Source organism: Periplaneta americana, chromosome 3 (genome assembly GCF_040183065.1).
Source record: "Periplaneta americana isolate PAMFEO1 chromosome 3, P.americana_PAMFEO1_priV1, whole genome shotgun sequence".
In the NCBI taxonomy this organism is placed as follows: Eukaryota; Metazoa; Arthropoda; class Insecta; order Blattodea; family Blattidae; genus Periplaneta; species Periplaneta americana.
In genome coordinates this window covers 19375449-19395498 of record NC_091119.1, presented here as the reverse complement: position 1 = coordinate 19395498, position 20050 = coordinate 19375449, and the positions used below count along the sequence as shown (strand labels likewise).

The 20050-nt window shown below is 35.3% G+C and overlaps 1 protein-coding gene across 3 annotated transcripts in view; it reads right to left on the bottom strand.

Moving 5' to 3' along the window:
* LOC138695815 (calcyphosin-like protein) overlaps nt 1-20050 on the bottom strand; it is a 117640-nt gene that overhangs the window by 59028 nt on the left and 38562 nt on the right. Inside the window, exon 1 of one of the 3 annotated variants that reach the window (XM_069820053.1) lies at nt 18668-18701. The exons of the other annotated variants lie outside the window; for them this stretch is intronic. Within the exon in view, the coding sequence (XP_069676154.1) occupies nt 18668-18686 (19 nt within the window). The 5' untranslated portion in view covers nt 18687-18701. Of the gene's footprint in view, nt 1-18667; nt 18702-20050 lie in introns of those variants that run through there. 3 annotated transcript variants of the gene reach the window in all.

The window sequence follows — 20050 nt, the reverse complement described above, 5'->3', positions numbered from 1 at the left end:
TGTATCGAAATACCAAAATACTGACTGTATTAATTCTGTACAATCTCCATGTACTGTTTATTTCTTATAAGACAATGTACAGTATTCTTCAAAATGTGTTACGGAATATTGTTTCTACATGTAAGCTTATGTGCTATTATGTATAAAAAATAAACAGTATCTGCATTCCAATATACTACCTTCTGTCTCTACACTTGTATGTCATTATCTTACAAAGTACTAGGTGAATGTATTGTAGAGAAATCATAACCACAGACAGCTTGCAGTGAATTATCGGTAATTCGTCGCACGACAATATATTGATGCAAATTTTACTAAATGTAAACAGTGTTAAAACATCATTTACTCACCAAAATTAAGAAAGGAGATGTTCATACTTTCTTCCTTCTTGTTCCAAAAATTCATTACATCTGCTTAAGAAGTGATGCAACATCTGTTTAAATTGCTGTTGAAAAATACGCGAGATGTTTTTATGGATGCTATTCTCAGTTCCTCCAGGCTATGTGGTATATTTTGTACCTGTGCAAATTATTAGATTCAGCACCACATTTTTTACATTTTCATAATTATCATTAATTACTGGCCACAAAATAATTCTGTAGGACTATATGCGACAGCATCACCACAAAAAAGTCCTAGAAATCCGAATTTTTCCACAAATAAGGGACTGGTTCCTTGATGGTGAATGTTTCTTCATGCAGGATAGAGCACTCTGTCACAAAACCAGATCAGTAACTAATTTTCTGGCTGAAGATAATGTAGACGTCCTTATCTGGCCAGGTAACAGCCCAGACGCAAATCCAATTGAAAATCTTTGGTATATCGTAAAAAAAAAAGACGATTACCACCAAGGTGGACCTCATAGAAGCACTTATCCAAATATGGCACAGGGATGAAGACATCAAGAAACCATGTGAAAATCTTATGAACAGCATATCAAACAGCATAAAATTGATGATGAAGAACAAAGGGTTTCATACTAAATATTAATTGTTGCAAACAATGCGTAATAAATGAGTTTTGTAGAATAAATGTTACTTGAATCGTATATATATTATCGTTTGAGTCTAATACTTTGCACACGTCTGTAGTCTTTTAGAGCTGCCCAGATATAAAAGCCACAATCGAGAGGATCGACATATTCCTACTGATAATAATTTTTATTATATCCTCGAATACTTTATTAAAACTGTCGAATGTACGTGCTGTCGCAAAATCCTGTTGGAGAGGTAGCTTGCTTTCATATTTTTCCAACCGGATTCTACAACAATACACACAACCGACTATTCTATAGACCGGCACTGGGCTTAAAGGGGAAGGGAAAAGGAAAGAGATACCCCTGCCCATTTTCTTTTCGCTTATATCACTATAGAAACAAACACATAGTAAAATACTGTGTATCAGTGGTAGATTTTAGCCGACCAGTGAGAGTCCAAAGCTATGTTGCTTGCCTTATATAGGGACATCATTTTATTTTTACTAACATTTTTAATATTAACCTGGCTATGCCTCTGGATCAACGCTGTTTGCTACTCCCTTCCACGACTGGATTTCGATGATACTGGCGTAATGTACAAACATATCACTTTACTAGGTATAGGAGGGAAGAAAAGTACTTCATCCATTTACGTAAACTAGGAAATATCGCGATTTTGAGTTTGATCATTTTCATTAGGTTTTTGTTTAATCAAAATACAGTACAGTATTAACAATGAGTGTTTTTACTCACGAACTGAGCTATCCATGCGGACGTATTCATTATGCAGTGTATATTATACTGTCTACACCACATTAGCGTACAATGTAGAGAATGAAGTTAAATTGAAAAATAATCATAATATGGATATTTAAACACATTTTTGAAAATGGTGGCAGTTCATTTCGAAACAGGCTTCAGTTCTTTTGTTCATATTATCACACTATAGACTATTGTACCTAATCCCAATTACCAGTTTCGTCCTTCGTACTAGTAACTCATGTTGAAATAATTCTATACCTACTCTATAAAAGAGTACCTTACGTACTGTAAATTCAATCTTCACTTCTGCCCGATCCGAAACGATAAACTTACTCAGACATACTATCTACTGTCCGTCCAAGTCGTTATATCGTAGGGTCGTAGAAAGGGAGGAAATGATGTGACAGTTAATTACTTAACGAGGCCCTTTTATTTAAGTTATTTTAAATAGTATTATAATATTACTTAGACGTCCAATTAACTCCTAACAGAAATTAATGTTTTCAGAAAAGAGCTAAGACAGCCCAGCCACTAGCTGGCGATTAAAAGCTGTGGAGGAAACCGGGATACGACGTAGGCAAATGGACGACAGTACCTGTGCGAAAATGATTCATTATTGAAAGATCTTTCGTCATTGGAAAACGCAAACATATTTTTGGAACGTACTGTTCACTATGACCGGAAGGCTACTATGACTGTATATGCAGTCTTGGACCTGTGTGGAGGACGGTTGAACTTCATTAGTAGAAGGGGTGGGAGTGAAGTACATTCAAGAACTCAAGTACAATAAAAATTGAAGTAAAAATAAAATGATGTCCCTGTACAATCCGTCACTCAGCAGTGCTTGCCTTCCTGGCTACTTGTATAGGTACGAAACAAACAGTCTCCGCCAAAAAAGGTGGAATGAGGAATCCTTAACTGGGAGTTAACTGTTAACTGTTTTAATGGGGAGTAGTCTGCAGTGACTCAATTGAGTTATTAACGCCCAGGCCTACTATAGACGAATTTTGTAGAATATTCAAAAATAGAGCTATCAGTAGAAATGTGTGCTCTCTTGATCTCGCGACCTAACTCCTTGTGACTTTTTATCTCTGGGGGAACTCTAAAAGGTAAGCTGTTCAAAAAGTAATCCACAAACTCTGAAAGAACTAAAAATAATATCCATGAAAAACATCGCTTACATTTTTCAACGATAACTGTAGCGAGTAATGCATGACTTCTGAAAACATTACGACATGTGTTTGAAACAAGCAAGCAAAAAGTATCGTCTTTCTTAATCTGTGTGAATAAATTATTCTTGATCGAATATTTAGTAATATTTCACATTAACATTTTGTGGTGTGTCGAATTACCGAGACTGCGCGAAGCATCACCGATAGTAATTTGTCTCCGTAACCGGAGTCTGCGAGCTGCTCGGCCGAAAGTTGTGTTGCCGGGTTGCGGTTTTTTGTACAATATATTCACTAGTCGCCCTATATGCATTCCACTACTAACTTACATTAATTAATTGGAATCAGGATAATAGGACGACCAAAACAAGATGAAATGGAATGTTAATGGAGACAGAAGAGAGAGTTCAGTGAGTAGATTTAAGTAGCAAGTTGAATTTAGTAAAACGAGGTGAAGTAATTTTATGCGAAATTAAATCAAGTGGATTTGGTTCAGGAGATTTGATACGACATAAAACGAGGTGAAAATGTAGTGATGGTGGTGGTAGTGGTAACCATGACTCGTACTATCTTGAAATGATTTGTACGATAATGGACCTTCCTCCTGCATCATAAAATCGGACTCAACAGCTTTTTTAACATCTTGTTTCATATCTTTATCATTTAAACAGAAATTCGTAACTGTCTCTATGAGTACTTTTGTAGTGTATATAATACTAGTTGACTTAGACTTTCGATATCGGGTTTTTGCCGCGTTCTGCTGCACCTCTGAAGCAGACCACAGCATGATGGACGAAACGTCAGCTTCTAGAAACCAATGACGACGCGGCAAGAACCCGGAAACCTATAATCTATAACGGCTGGTCCACAATAAACCGGGAACGGAAATGACAACAAGAACGAGAACAATATTGGTATTCGTTACCAATATAACTTTGTTTGTCCAGACATATACTCCAATGATTGTATGCATACCAGAGATATAAGTGTTCACCTTGTGTTTCCATCGCCATGAGACCTGAAGATGCCATACTTATGACGAAAACGTTCGTCTTTCACTATATACAGGGTGTCCGGGAAAGACCTGACGAAAAAGAAATAACTATATCTCTGAAACTATTGCATTTATTGTCGTGATGTTTTCACACTTACAAAGAGAAACACAATGAGTTTTAATGTACCTCTATATGAGCACCATTTGTGACCAGGGCTATGTCCAGGCGATACTCAATCTCCTGCCACACACACGAAAGCATCTCCGGTGTGACTAGTCCTATTGCTTCGTAGATTCGGCCACGTAACTCACGTCCTTCACAAACCCCACAGAAAGAAATCCAGTGGGGTCATGTCCGGCGACCGTGATGGCCATGGTGTAGGTCCCCTCTTCCAATTCAACGGTCAGGAAACGTGTCATCGAGGAAAGCGCGCACATGGTTAGCATAGTGTGCGGGGCTCCGTCCTGTCGAAACACGGTTTCTGGAGGTAGTTGTGGGACAGCGTAATTTCGCAACATATCCAGGTATGTGTTACCTGCTACTGTGAGCTCTTGTCCGTTTGGAAACGACGTTGTAATCACTTGACTGACTTAAATTCAGCCAGACATAAAACGCATTCTGCTTCCTCTACTGTGGTAAACATTGTTCGGATGTTCACTTGGTACACGCACAACTTGCATTCCCAGCTCTGAGAGCAAGGCTGACTATATACGCTGCGCAGAACGAGCTTTTTCTCGTTTTCTCCTATCGCAATGGTATGCGCACGCATGTAACATGCTGCTAGATAACAAAACTTATTGAGTTTCTCTTTCTAACTGTGAAAACATTGGGGTAATAACTGTAACAGTTTCAGCTATATAATTACTTCTTTTTCGTCATGTATTTCCCGGACACCCTGTACTACCTCATGTCATACTTCAATGACTTGAATGGTTGGTTCTTGGTAAGTAATTTTGACGGTAATAAATGCATATATATATATATATATATATATATATATATATATATATATATAATTGTATTAATTATACTTATCGGACCCAACATGCCTTTGAAACTTTCGAAGATAGTTTTGTTGAAGACTTCTATCGCCCTTAAAAATCTATCGCCCTTAGCTGGGTCTGAACACAAGACCCCTGGGCCCTAAAGCAACCATGGGGTAACCATTCGACAGATTTTAGTGTCTCTAAGAATAAGAATCAGTCAACTTCATGGATATGTCGTCATAGCATGAAATAAAGCAGTGTTGCAAATGCTTGCCGTTGAAACCATTTTAAAGCAGGTGATAAACCTTAAATCCCACACTTGAAATAACTTCTCGAACAATAACTTCTTGGGAATAACCCTATACCTAGAATAAGTCGAGAGGAAAATGTGTTCACTAAATTGTATGTACTAAATTATGCACTGCCTCGCCTTCCAAGTAACATCACGCCCTTGTCTATCTCTTTCTTTCTCTATGTCTTGCTCCTACAGAATGAATAATACTGCATAGTGTAGCGTCATGTGTGTCACAAGTCTGAAATCTCATGGCATTACTTAAATTAAGATATTAACGTTGCCACATTTATAGGCTGTTTAAGCCTTTATGCCAATACTGTCCAAATTTTATTTCTTCACATACAAATTCCGGAGCAGTACTCCAAAAATAGGACACCGCTTCCTCGAAGTCTCCTCTTATTTAACATTTAATTATCGTCACTACCATACATAAGCATGACTAGTGTCATATTCTATTTAGTCACCATCGTTATCATTGCATTTGTCATCAATTTTATTGTCGTGAACACCGTCACCTTCTTAACTAATCATCATATTTTTATCATCAATTGTTGCTATAGTTATCGATCATCACTGTCGCCGTCGTAATGAATGAATGAATCAATCAATCAATCAATCAATCAATCAACCAATCGCCTCACTGAGATCATCGCCAATTACCACAGTCACCGCAGTAACTAATCATAATCTTCATCGTCGTGGTCAGTCATCAACGTCGCCGTCAACTATCACTGAACAACAAATTTTTACTTCTTGTCTTGCTCCGACAGAAAAATAGGTTAATATTACTAATATGTGTGCCCTAAATTTGAATTTAAAGTCCAAATTGCCCCATCATGTACCATTTTCCGGGGAAATTGAATTGATTTTTTTTATTAAAAACTTCTTGTTTTTTAATTTTTCATTGCTACTGATAAAAATACAACACAGTAGAGATTCAAAATGTGTCATAATACTTGAAAAATGTATACTGGATACAAAAATGATGTTACATAGTTTAAAACAGAACAACAATAAAAAATATTGCATATGTATAATGAAAAAATCTCGGAATTTGAACTTACATTTAAAACAATTTTCTGTATGACTTCTGTTTATAACTAGACCCGGGACCGTCTTTCACAAGAAACCAACAATAGTCTGCAAGCATGCTGGATGATGATCTTCCTTTATATCGCCTTTCCATTTCAGATATTTCTTGATGAAATCTTTTCCCATGCTCGTAGCTTACAGCTCCAAGGTTAGGAGGAAAGAAATCCAGATGATAATGTAAAAAGTGTATTTTGAGAGACATATTACACTCCATTTTCTCATAATACTTGTCATGGTTTCCACAACAAGTTCAATGTAATTGTCTGCCCTAGAATTTCCAAGGAAATTTGAAGAAATAACTTTGAATGCGCTCCATGCCATTTTTCTGTAAAGTAAAGTTTTTCCTCAAACAAAGAGTCAGCCATAACTTTGTGAATTTGTTGAACGATGAAAATGCCCTCTTTTAATTTGCCTTCACTCAAAAGGTGAACTTTTCTTTTATTACAGAAGAAAATAATTAAAATATGTCTTCATAAACCTATTGATTTTCCATCTCAAAATTTGTTTTCACACTTTAATGTACCTAACGTAAGACAAATTTATTATATTGTATTAATAAAATTAATACATAAAATTCGAAATAATTTTGAATTGTATTCTCATAGTTATGAAATAAAAGGTATGAATTCTTTAAGATTGTTTGAACCAAAATGCAACACTGTTACAGTATTTAATCATAGGCCCAAGAACATATAACACATTTATATTTAAATATCCTAATCTTGTCAATTCTAATAGTTCTAGTATTAAATTTAAAAAGCTATGACTGGATTTTTAAAAATTGAAAAATTGTAAATTTAAATTTATATAGGCTACTATAATTGCATAGTAGACATAAGACAAATTGTATTGTATAATTATTAATTTCAATTCAAGAATCCGCCCCTAAGCACGAGTTCTACTCTTTCAGGGGCGAGCTGAAGTTTTCCTGTATATATTATATTTTATGTTACAATTATTAGCAAAATAATAAATAAATAAAAATAAATAAATAATTAAAAATACTGAAAACCACACTCTTGTTTGTTCATTGCGTAGATCTCACTTTGAACTGTTATGAAATTTACTGAATAGAATGGACCAATACTTATTTCTTAGAAGTACAAAAGAACATGCCCATAACCATAAGAAACCGGAAATAGGTCATAAACTCATAAAATACATCAGCTTTTGTTTTGGTTTACAACCCCCAACCCGCGCCAGATGTTTCCTGGGGGAGCGCTTATCCAGAAGTGAAATCATAGTATATCTTAAAAACCTTACGTGATACGAAGAAAAGAGATGCATTTTCGGATTCAGCGCACACCAAACCATAAGGGACACATTGTTTTAAGTCGGAGCAAAATTCTTGTTGTTCAGTGTTAACACCGTTCCTTCGTAACTAATCACCGTCTAAACCAGACGTCTTAATAGGGCCTCCTCGGAGCACTTCCTCCTCTCTCTATTTCTTTATGTAAAAGTGGAACAAGTTGCGTGAGCAGTTCGTGTATCTCCGGATGACGTCATTGACCGCGACGTTTGAATAAACATCTGCAACCGCTACGATGGTGTGTCCATCTCCCAGGAAAGGATGTCCTTATTACAGCAAATGTATGAAGAAATAAAAGCTTTTATAGGCAAAGTGAAATTGTGGGAGTCGCAAGTTTCAGTGGGTAACTGTTACCACTTTATTAATCTAAAATTGTTACCTAATTTGAATCAAGACCAGTGCAACAAATATAATGAAGTACTGAAGGACTTGAGAAAATAATTTGAGACCAGATTTAAGATTGTTTGTGAATTTCTAAGATGTTTTGGTTATTTTTAATTATTGAAAACATCACGAACTATATTATTTAACTATTATTGTAATTAATATATTAATACTGACGTATCATAAAAATACGTAGTTTAACAACCAACAAGTTTAATTGTAATTTTGTTATTATTTGATTGAATTTTATTTCATTAAATATAGGGTAAACTTAAAAAAAAAAGAGAGAGATACAAAAACCATTTACTAGAAATGAAGTATTGTTGTTTAGTCAACTGTCCGAAGACAGGTCTGAACCTCACAAGTGATACCAACAAGACACCACTTATGAGACAACTAGGCCAGGAGATAATGGGGTAGGGTGGCCAATTCCTTGTGCTTAAATAATTACGTAACATTCGGATGTCTTATTTTTACTCATTGCTATATCATTAGAAAATAAATTTATTATTATTATTATTATTATTATTATTATTATTATTATTATTACTGTCGTTATTCCTTCCGAAAACAACCGTCTATTGTGGCAGTACAACTCAAAAGTGCAGCTTTGTGGCATTTCTCCCGCGACAGTTACAACTTAGCTCGCTCATGCTTGTAACATGAATCAACGATCGGCTATCTTCGGGTATTACGCTTATCTCTTCCGCTGACTACGCTATCTACATTTGCTCTCTGTAACAACTTTCATGCGTTGGCCTTGAGACGCCTGGTCTAAAACAACTATTACCGTTACCGTCTCCGCCATTCGTCACTATCACGTTGTAGTCAATCGTCGCAGTCGTAAGCAGTGACACCCGTTACTATCAAATATCTTCACTGTCGTACAGTAACTAATCATCACCGAGTGAAAAGTCTAGAATCCTGATAAAACTTCTGCCGTTATTGATGCGCGTACAGTCCTCGTTCTAGCAGTATTGGATTTTAAAAAGTCATCAATATATTACGAGTATGTGAATGGGTTTTGTTTGTTTTGGCTTTTAAGGGGGTATTAAAATATAACACTTTGAAAAACATACATTCTTAGAAAAACCGTGCATCTACGTGACATGATCTTTTTTATGCTCCGTCATCAACTGCGGACAATTCCGTGGTCAGGCATTAAAGAAAGTTATTACCCGAGAGACTGCGGTTCGAGCTTGTGGTGTACTATCGACCACTCAGGGATAATCAATGTCCATCCATCACTGCGGGTACGGGCTTTGAGTTCGTTTTGGTCACGCAATCGAATCCCGTGAGAATCACAATGAACAAACCTCAACCACACAAAAGCAGTTCCAAGTCTCAATTAATCTACCTTGTTTGACTGTAAGGTTCTTGTCTAGTACTTGAAGCACGTAATTTGTTACGCTCGTGGGAGTTTTTCAAAGCCCAAAACGTAATTACGACTAATAGGCCTTATTCATCTTTAAGAAGGGGGACAAGACTACCTGTAATAACTTTCGAGGAATATCACTTTTGTCGACGTCGTACAAAATTTTGTCCAATATTCTTTTGAGAAGATTAACTCCATATGTAGATGAAATTATTGGGGATCATCAGTGTGGTTTTAGGTATAATAGATCGACTATTGATCAGATATTTTGTATTCGACAAATAATGGAGAAAAATTGGGAGTATAAGGGTACAGTGCATCAGTTATTCATAGATTTCAAAAAGGCATATGACTCGGTTAAGAGAGAAGTTTTATATGATATTCTTATTGAATTTGGTATTCCCAAGAAACTAGTTCGATTAATTAAAATGTGTCTCAGTGAAACATACAGCAGAGTCCGTATACAGTAGGTCAGTTTCTGTCAGATGCGTTTCCAATTCACTGTGGGCTAAAGCAAGGAGATGCACTATCACCTTTACTTTTTAACTTTGCTCTAGAGTATGTCATTAGGAAAGTCCAGGATAACAGAGAGGGTTTGGAATTGAACGGGTTACATCAGCTGCTTGTCTATGCTGATGACGTGAATATGTTAGGAGAAAATCCACAAACGATTAGGGAAAACACGGGAATTTTACTTGAAGTAGTGTATGATTATGTCTCATGACCAGAATATTGTACGAAGTGGAAATATAAAAATTGGAAATTTAACCTTTGAAAAGGTGGAAAAATTCAAATACCTGGGAGCAACAGTAACAAATATAAATGATACTCGGGAGGAAATCAAACACGGAATGAATATGGAAAATGCCTGTTATTATTCGGTTGAGAAGCTTTTATCATCCAGTCTGTTGTCAAAAAATCTGAAAGTTAGAATTTATAAAACAGTTATATTACCGGTTGTTCTTTATGGTTGTGAAACTTGGACTCTCACTTTGAGAGACGAACATAGATTAAGGGTATTTGAGAATAAGGTGCTTAGGAAAATATTTGTGGCTAAGAGGGATGAAGTTACAGGAGAATGGAGAAAGTTACACAACACAGAACTGCACGCATTGTATTCTTCACCTGATATAATTAGGAACATAAAATCCAGACGTTTGAGATGGGCAGGGCATGTACCAAGTATGGGCGAATCCAGAAATACATATAGAGTGTTAGTTGGGAGGCCGGAGCGAAAAAGACGTTTAGGGAGGCCGAGACATAGATGGGAAGATAATATTAAAATGGATTTGAGGGAGGTGGGATATGATGATAGAGAATGGATTAATCTTGCTCAGGATAGGGACCAATGGCGGGCTTATGTGAGGACGGCAATGAACCTCCGGGTTCCTTAAAAGCCAGTAAGTAAGTATTATTATTATTATTATTATTATTATTATTATTATTATTATTATTAATTTTACATGTGATTAGCCATTTTCGGTAACCTACTGGTTACCATGCTAATCGTTGGACTCCAAATCTTCAGGTTGAAACCCAGCCAAGGGCAACGAAATTCTTTGCATTGCTTCCTTTTGGAAGGGTATTACGGAAGCAAAATTGAGCTCATGTGCAGACTTATCCAGGGACAAACTAGACAGCAACGCCAGACATCAAAGTGAAGGAAACAGAATAATTAATAGCTAAATAGTAGCGCGATTAACGGCAATAAATGACGCAGAAAAGCGAAATATTGATAGGACGTCATAACGAGACCTCTGTGCCTCCCACAGAGAGGCGCTGGACATGATTCATACGGCAGATTACACAGAAAACAGGCGGAAGCACTTTGAGAGGAATGTTAGCGTGTGGGTGGGAAGGTCGTTACGGCAGCTAGGCATCGACATAGGTGGGGAGGAGTGGTGTGAAAAGTAATACTTTTTGTAGTTTAAGCTTCATGCAGTGGCGCATTACAGCTTTGGTTTAGGCGAAGAGAAAAAGAAGGAAATGAAAAGAGCAACAAAGAAACCAAAAAATGATGACGTAAAATAAAAAAAGTAAAAAGTGACCGGAAATTCACAGAATCCTATGATTGCACGAATGGTTTTTTTTCTATCGTTTTCTTATTTTGTTATTTTCATAAACAATACCTAACATTGATACTGTTCAAGAATTTCAATATTTGGGTAGTATAATTGACAAGGATGGTGGAGCCTTTGAGGATGTAAAGAACCGAATAAAAAATGCAAATAGTGCATTTGTCCAGTTGTACCCAATATGGAAATCGTATATTATATCTAGATCTTTAACAGTAATGTGAAATCAGTCTTAGTATATGGCTGTGAGACCTGGAAAACAAGTAAAATTATACAAAATAAACTGCAAACATAGATGTTTACGAAGAATTTTAAAAATTAGATGGCCAGATATAATCACAAACTCAGAACTATGGAAGATAACAAATCTGAAAGAAATCACAATAGAAATCAAAAGACGAAAGTGGAATTGGATATGGCACACAATCAGGAAAGAAGATGGAGCAGTAGAAAGAATGGCTTTGGATTGGAACCCCCAGGGTAGTAGAACAAGAGGAAGGCCAAAAAATACATGGAAGAGAACAGTTTTGGAGGAAATTGCTAGGGAGGGGAAAACATGGAGCGAAGTGAAGAAGTTGGCTACAAATAGGTTCCGATTGAGGCACTTTGTGAATGCCCTATGCTCCTCATGAGGAGATACATAAATAAATTAATACATTTTTAGTTTATCCCTCGCGCATAAATAGTGTAATAAACTCTTTCATTTAACTCCCCTCTTGGACTTGTTCACTGATGTAATTACTTCTCTGACAGTTCGGTTTCATACGCCAAAATTATTGAACCTGAAACCGGAGCTTCAATGTAAACCTTAGGCAATCATGAATGATTGGATGAAATGTAATTTTACTAATATTTCTCTTTAATCCAGTTTCATTATTTGATCATGTTTGATGTGATAGTTTGATGGTTTAAAACGCACGTAACAGAAAGAAATAGTTTAAAGAGTAAATATTAGAAAGAAGAAATTAAAACAAAAATAAAATATTATGAAAGAGAGAAGAAAATATCAAAACAGAAATTAATATAGAAATATAAGTACGTACAAAAAACGAAAGTTTTTTAATTAAAAAAATTAAGTACACGAATTTCTAAATGTTGATTCGATAATCCATATACGAAGAAAAAGAATCCGTCCACCTATTTGTTGTGACGAAACAAAATATGATTCATCCAAATAATAGTTATTTACGATACGAGTATCGTAACGTTTTATATTACAATACGAGATTGGAAAGTTGTCAAATGAAGCCGCAGTCCGAGTTCTATAATCAGGCGAGTATTGTAATATGAAGTTAAGATAAGTATATCGTAGAGCGTTTACTCTACTTTAAAAAAAAATATTTTTTAATAAAAGTAATTGTAATTTTTTTTAGTTTTGAACACGTCCGTTGTGGAGAGGCTATTGTATTATTATTATTATTATTATTATTATTATTATTATTATTATTATTTTCTTCCTGTGAGAGGCGATTGGTTTATGTTTGTTTTATAGTTTTAACACGATAGGTTATAAACAGGCTTCGGGACTTTGGACCCGATACAATAAGTTAACTGTGCATGTACTATAGGTTGTTGACTCGCTGCATGTAGTCAAAGGTAGAGATGTGTTGAGGTAACAACGTTGCTGTTTAAAGTAGAGTACGGTAGTATGGGGAAACACACACATATGTACATTCTGAAAGTAAATATACATTACACAATGATAATGTCAAAAGAATGTGAAAAGAATTTATTCTCCTGTCTTTTATAAGCATTTGTGTTTAATTATGCGCAGTGTTAATGGTGGAAATAAACATGTAGCAGTTTTTATTTCTTCATTTATTCTATTGATCGTCTGTAGAAAGTGCAGTTACAGTACCGAATTGCAATGTACTACAAGATATATTTTCAGTGTCTCAAACGTAAATCTTTTTCGGTTGTCTGCCAAATACAGTTTGTATTGTGAAAAGCTGCGCTCTACATCGTATGACGTGATAGGAGCAAAACGAAAAAACCTGGCATCATTGCAGTCTCTAAGAGACAGTCCATTATTCTCGGGTGACTCTATATCCACTAATTTGCTGTTTATATTACACAATGTTCCATATCCGTTATTTTTACATAAAATTGATTTCCACTTCTATTTTACACGTTCAGTAACCGGTGTACCTGATGTCTCATTAATTCTCTGTGTCATTTCCTCAACTAATTTGAAGCCTTCCGCCATCTCTTGCTCTGACTTTTCTAACCGTGTAATAGTTTCAGACACAGTTTGAAAATAGGTTTTATGAAAACCAAATTATTCGTCAGAACCTTCAAATCCAGAGCGTTTTCCTTTGCGTATTTGTTGGCATTCATTCTACAGTACCCCCACACACTGTACGCTTTACCACTAAACTCAGTACGCCGTTATGCGGATTTCCCACTGAACTACTCTATCGGGTCCGAAGTCTCGAAGCCTGGTTATAACAGAAGAACAGCAGTACTAGCAGAAATAAACAAACACTGTTAAAATGAATGTCAAGGGAAAAATTGTCCCGGGACGGGAATCAATCTCGGGACCTTTGGCTGAACGCACCGACGCTCTTACCAACTGAGCCACCCAGGAACTTCACCCGATACAGTCTCAACTTTTCCCTTTATGTCCACATGACACGAGTGAGCTGACAAGACGCCAGAAACCCACATCGAGTGCATACAAACACTGTGTGACTTTGAATTGTGGTTTTCTATTAACGTACCTACAGTAACGAATATATTACACAAATCTAGCTTTCAGGTATAGCTCCCTGTGAAGCAGGCTTGAATAATGTCAAGGGAAAAATTGTTCCATCCCGGGATCTTTAGCTGGACGCACCAACGCTCTTATCAACTGAGCTACTCAGGAACTTCACCCGACACCGTGTCATACATACTGAAGTAGATTGCTCTTAACTGAATGACTTGAAAAATCACCCTCTCGCCGGTGCGCTGTGAGCGTACCATTATGTAATAATCACATCACGTGAAGTTCGACGCTCCTGAATCAGCTTGCGTGATGTGGAGCAGCCGTATTACTCGTTAACTGAGAGGCCAGCGTTTCTTTCCTTATTGCTTTCCCCATTTTGACGAATGTGCCTTGAGACTGACCGACTGAACACATCCGTGCACACGTGAGCACGCAAAGCAATGGGCCTCACGTCCACAGACGGATCACAAGAGATCACAACACTTCTCCAAGTAATGCCACCGCCACAGTTATTGAAAACCTATTTTGTTCCAAAAATCAAGGTCCGCTTCTAGCGATTGTATTCTTCACAACTCATCTATAAACTATCTCATTCATTCATTCATTCATTGATTCATTCAAGCAACTATCCATTTATACATCCGTCTTTCTGTTCATATAGGGTATACGAGGGTAATTGTAAACATTTTTCACTGATTTCAAATATATTTCAACATTTCATTATAACGTTAAGCGTGACATAGAAAAATTGTGTTATTTTTAGATCTTTCTTTTCCTTGAAAATGGGTTTAAAATAATAAGGTTGACTTTTTTCAGCTTTTAATTCCTAGTTTACCTTTACCCCACTTGTTTACATTTACCCCTTTGACAGGGGGTAATTATAAACACCAATTTTCGCACGGGCTATAAGATACTGAACATTTTTTGTTCTGTTTCAGAAGAAAGAGCTGTACTCCTTCCAAGTCCAATTTTGGTCACTGGTACATTTCATCCCTTTAACCTATGATATATGACGTTATAGGAACCCAGTACCTCTCCTGAGCTTCACGATAGCTGTAGTTACTATTTTTCACATCTGTGACAACCCTCTCTAAATCCTCCACAGTGTAGTTGGGTGGGGATCTCTTTGATTACTGAAAAGTACGAAATGTAACCATAGTTAAAACATGTTTACAATTACCCCAAACAATTAAAACTATGGGGTAAATGTAAACACGTCATAATTTAATGAACTGAGGTTATGGGAGAGCTGAAAACCATTGTAATAAATGTTAACTACTATACATTACTCATAAAAACAACATATTCTTAAAAAATAGCACTGTACGTTTGCTTACAATGCCAAAAATGAAGGTGAAGCAAAATTCTTTCTCAACTTTTTTCGTAGACTCTTACAAAACATTCCTTCACAACTAAGCCGTTGCTTCTATTTGGCGCCAAACTGCTTTGTAGGTTAGCCAACATGTTAATTTAAATATTCCCTCGAATTAAAATTTTCATATTGACAGTTTTGTATTTCTCACAGCATTTGTTTACAATTACCCTCTGTTTACAATTACCCTGATCTACCCTACTATCTGACCCCACATATACAAAGCTCTCTTCATCCGTTCACTCATTCATACTCCCATCTGATTCATACACCCACTATTTTCCCATCGATTTATCCATTAATCCACACTTACTTCTAACAGATTATTTTATCGTATTCACCCACGCAGTCTGTCCAGTCACCCACCTATCCATCCATCTATCTATATGCCTAATCTTTCACGCACACACGCATACATTCATCCAACTACCCACCCATTCATCCTCCAACCCATCAATCCTTCTAATCGTATACCAACCCTTCCATCCATCCATTCACCCTCCCACCCAGTCATCTACTCTTCTATCCACGATTTGACATATATTTCACCAAGTACAAATATAGTACTACAAGTAATAGTTTTATTTCCATACTAGCCGTACCCGTGCGCTCCGCTGAACCCGTTAGAAATAAATATAAAGTAATTACATAATTAAAATAGGACATTTGATCCAGGGAACATTCGTGTTTGATAGAAGGATAAATCGTTTAATATGTTACTTAATTTAAATTGTATTTAAAATATTAAAATGCGATCATTTTGATCCAGAGACCACTCATTTGGTGCAATGATAATTCCTTTAACATGTTTCTTTACTGTTATTACCAATTATTTTTGGAAAAGCGAAAATTAACAGAAAAAATTTGGCTACAGATTTATTATTATGTTTATATTATATTATATTATATTATATTATATTATATTATATTATATTATATTATATTATACTATTTTATATTATATTATGTAAAAAGTGTGTTGATAACGGATGTACTCGAATTAGAAAGTTTTTAATTTGTTGTGGGAGCTCTTGAATCTCAAGAGGAACAGCTTTTACAACAGCGCAACATAACCTGCTTGGCTCATTATCCAATTTTTTTGCATTGCATTTATTGCATATATATTTTATGTATTTTAACACGATTCAATTGAGCATAGTTAAAATTTGAATTATAAAATAATGGATTACTAAGCTAACGTACTATTACTGCATACTAAATCAATACACTCTCGTTGTTCCTTAATTCTCTGAGATAAAAATGAATATGTTCATAAACATTATTTTAAGAAATACAGGAAATGAATATACAGAATAACCTATCAAGTTTTCTGTGCATAAGAAGCTATTTTAATCTTACCTGTCCTCAATTCCCTCACAAGTTACTGTAATAACATTATAGCATTATGTCCATCCAGAGAAACTACACTTTCCAATGATGAAATAATAATTAATTATACAAATCGGTTAATTTAGCTTCCGATATTACTTCATACAAGCACAGAAACATTGTCTGTAGGCTATGTTTCATAGCTTTCGATTGTTGTGTCCAAGGCCCCTTATAGACGAAGTCATTTGTTTTTTATTTCAATACACCGCCTTAGATGGCAGTTATTTTAATTTTAAAACTCATTTTCTCATTAAATATCAGTCCTATCAAAATTTTTCAAAGAATAAAACTTATCAGAAATCCTTTTTAAAGAAACTTTTGTTATGTAACTTTTTCACAAAAATCAATAATAAGCGAGATATTTCGATTTATTTAATTCAGGCCCCCTTATAACCCCCCTTTTAAATAACGTATTTTGAATGCCATATAGCCTAAAATCTAAGTTACAACGAACTTAATTTATATTCCAATTTCCATATAAATCGGTTCAGCCATTATCGCGTGAAAAGGTAACAAACATACAGACAGATAGACAGACATACATACATACAAACAAAAATTTCAAAAAAGCGATTTTCGGTTTCAGGATGGTTAATTATACATGTTAACACCAATTATTTTTGGAAAATCGAAAATTACCAGAAAAATTTCGGCTACAGATTTATTATTAGTATAGATCTTATAACTTTATAACTCTTTACCATTACATATAAGAAACACGTCATATTTTACTTCAGAAGGATGGTGAGAAGGACTTTGATGGCAAATCCAATCTACAGTGTCAATGATTTTATCAATATTACGTTTTAGATACTATTTGTTTTAACCTCATGTAATTGACAAATCTGTACATTTTAACCTGATTTTATACTATTTCTTTCAAAACTTTTAACCTGTCTTTGTGATTATCTGGTGATTGTATATTTATTATTTTTTTATTCTTACATTTATTCATATTGTAGTAGCCATGTATTATATATATCTGCTCTGAGTTGTCTATGGCTGTAAATCGCTGGATGACATTAAATTCATTCATCTATCTATCTATCTATCTATCTATCTATCTATCTATCTATCTATCTATCTATCTATCTATCTATCTATCTATCTATCTATCTATCTATCTATCTATCTATCTATCTACCTACCTACCTACCTACCTACCTACCTATCTATCCATCCATCCATCCATCCATCCATCCATCCATCCATCCATCCATCTATCTATCTGTCTACTACCTACCTACCTATCAATCATGCATCCATCTACCTACACACACACTCTTTTATGCACACTTTCAACCATCCATCCACGCACCCATCCATCCATCTACTTATCTACTCACCCTTCCAACCGCCCATCTATCTTCCATCCATCCATCCATCCTCCATCCATCCATCCATCCAACTTCTCTATCCACTCCTCTTGGATAAATCCTCTCATATTTACTGAATATAAGAACACAATCAAATTAAATTGTAACAAAACTAACATAATTGAATTTAAATTCTGCTCAAATCCAATCACTTATTATGTCAAAGATCGTCTGTACTCTCCATTTAAACTTCACATAATCAGAAAGAAAATATTTGGTGGGTAATTTAACAGTAACAAAGGAAAGAAGAAGCTGTGAGAAGGCAACTTAAGTTCTGTACTCATTGGTCGTTTCAAATGGAGAGAGGAAAGGGGACAGAAATTGAGGAAAGTAAATTTACAAAGTAAAAGAGAATGAGTGACAGCATCCCAGAATCTTTGTGTTATTTTCATTCGTGTAACATACGCCATCTATATCGCAACATTCTTCAGTTCCAATTAGTGAGGTGAAGAAATCCCCAGAGTTTTACAGTCACTTCTTTCCTACGGAAGAAAATAAAGAAATATGATCACCAAATTCTACAATAGTTCCAGTTCTATGATAGTTTCTGAGAGCTCAACTGCTGGTTAAGGCAATGTCTTTAACATCTTGAATTATGGAATGCATTTATTACTTCCCCAAAATGCGTAGAATGACAACAAAATGGAGAACCCAGCTTCTGCTCTCAAGACGCAAAAGCTAAGTTTTCACTGCTTGTTTCGAAATGCACAAAATGAGTTCTATTTTTTTTATATATATATATACAAATGTATCACTAAGAGAGATGGCAATAGTGTCTTTGTATGGTCCAAATTCGTAATATTCCTTAAATATCCGACCATCTTTAATTTATGACATACCGTACCATGTTATTAAATAAAATTATTAAATAGACTATTTCGTTTATATGACGTCATTCCAGTTTCAGCCAATGAAGTGTAATGAAATTTTGAATTCCAATCTGATCACAGTCATACCTACATCGCGATAATTTCTGCATCTCGATTTATCACTATCAATTTATCGCATGATCGTTTTGTTTAGTCAGTGTCGCCAACTGTTTCCACGTAAATCGATGAGCATGAATCCAATTTAAGAATTTCAAGCGCAATAATTAACATAGAAACAACAACCAAATTTCTTGGCTTACAAATTGATGTGTTAAATTGGAAAACTCATATTAAAGAAATTACTCCCAGAACTAAATTCAGCATGTTTTGCCATTAGATCTACATATGTAAGAGATAGTAAATATCAGTACCTTAAAAACAATATACATTGCATACTTCCACTCGGTAATGAGTTTGGGAATAATATTCTGGGTAATTCCACAGATAGTAACAATATATTCCTACTACAAAAAAAGAGTAATTAGAATAATAGTAGGATGCAAACTTAGGGAATCGTGTAGGACTATTTTAAAAAAACTGCAAATAATGCTCATGACTTGACACTATACTTTTTCATTAATAATCTTCCTCGTATGTAATTGTGAAAACTTTGTAACTAATTCAATAGTTCATAGCATAAATACGTATCAAGAAATGACTTTCATACTCCATCGGCAAATCTGTCGTCCTAACAAAAAGGAGTGCGTTATATGGCAGCAAAAATTGTTAATAGCCTCCCTATGGATATAAAAAGCAAACTCAAAATATAAGATTATTTAGGGCCAAATTAAAGAAGTACCTAATTTCTCACGCCTTCTATTCTGTAAGTAAATTTATGCTCGACCATGTCGAAATGTAGTAATTATACACCTGGTAGCATCCCTTTAATGGGCCTCATGAAAGTACACTTATTCATTAA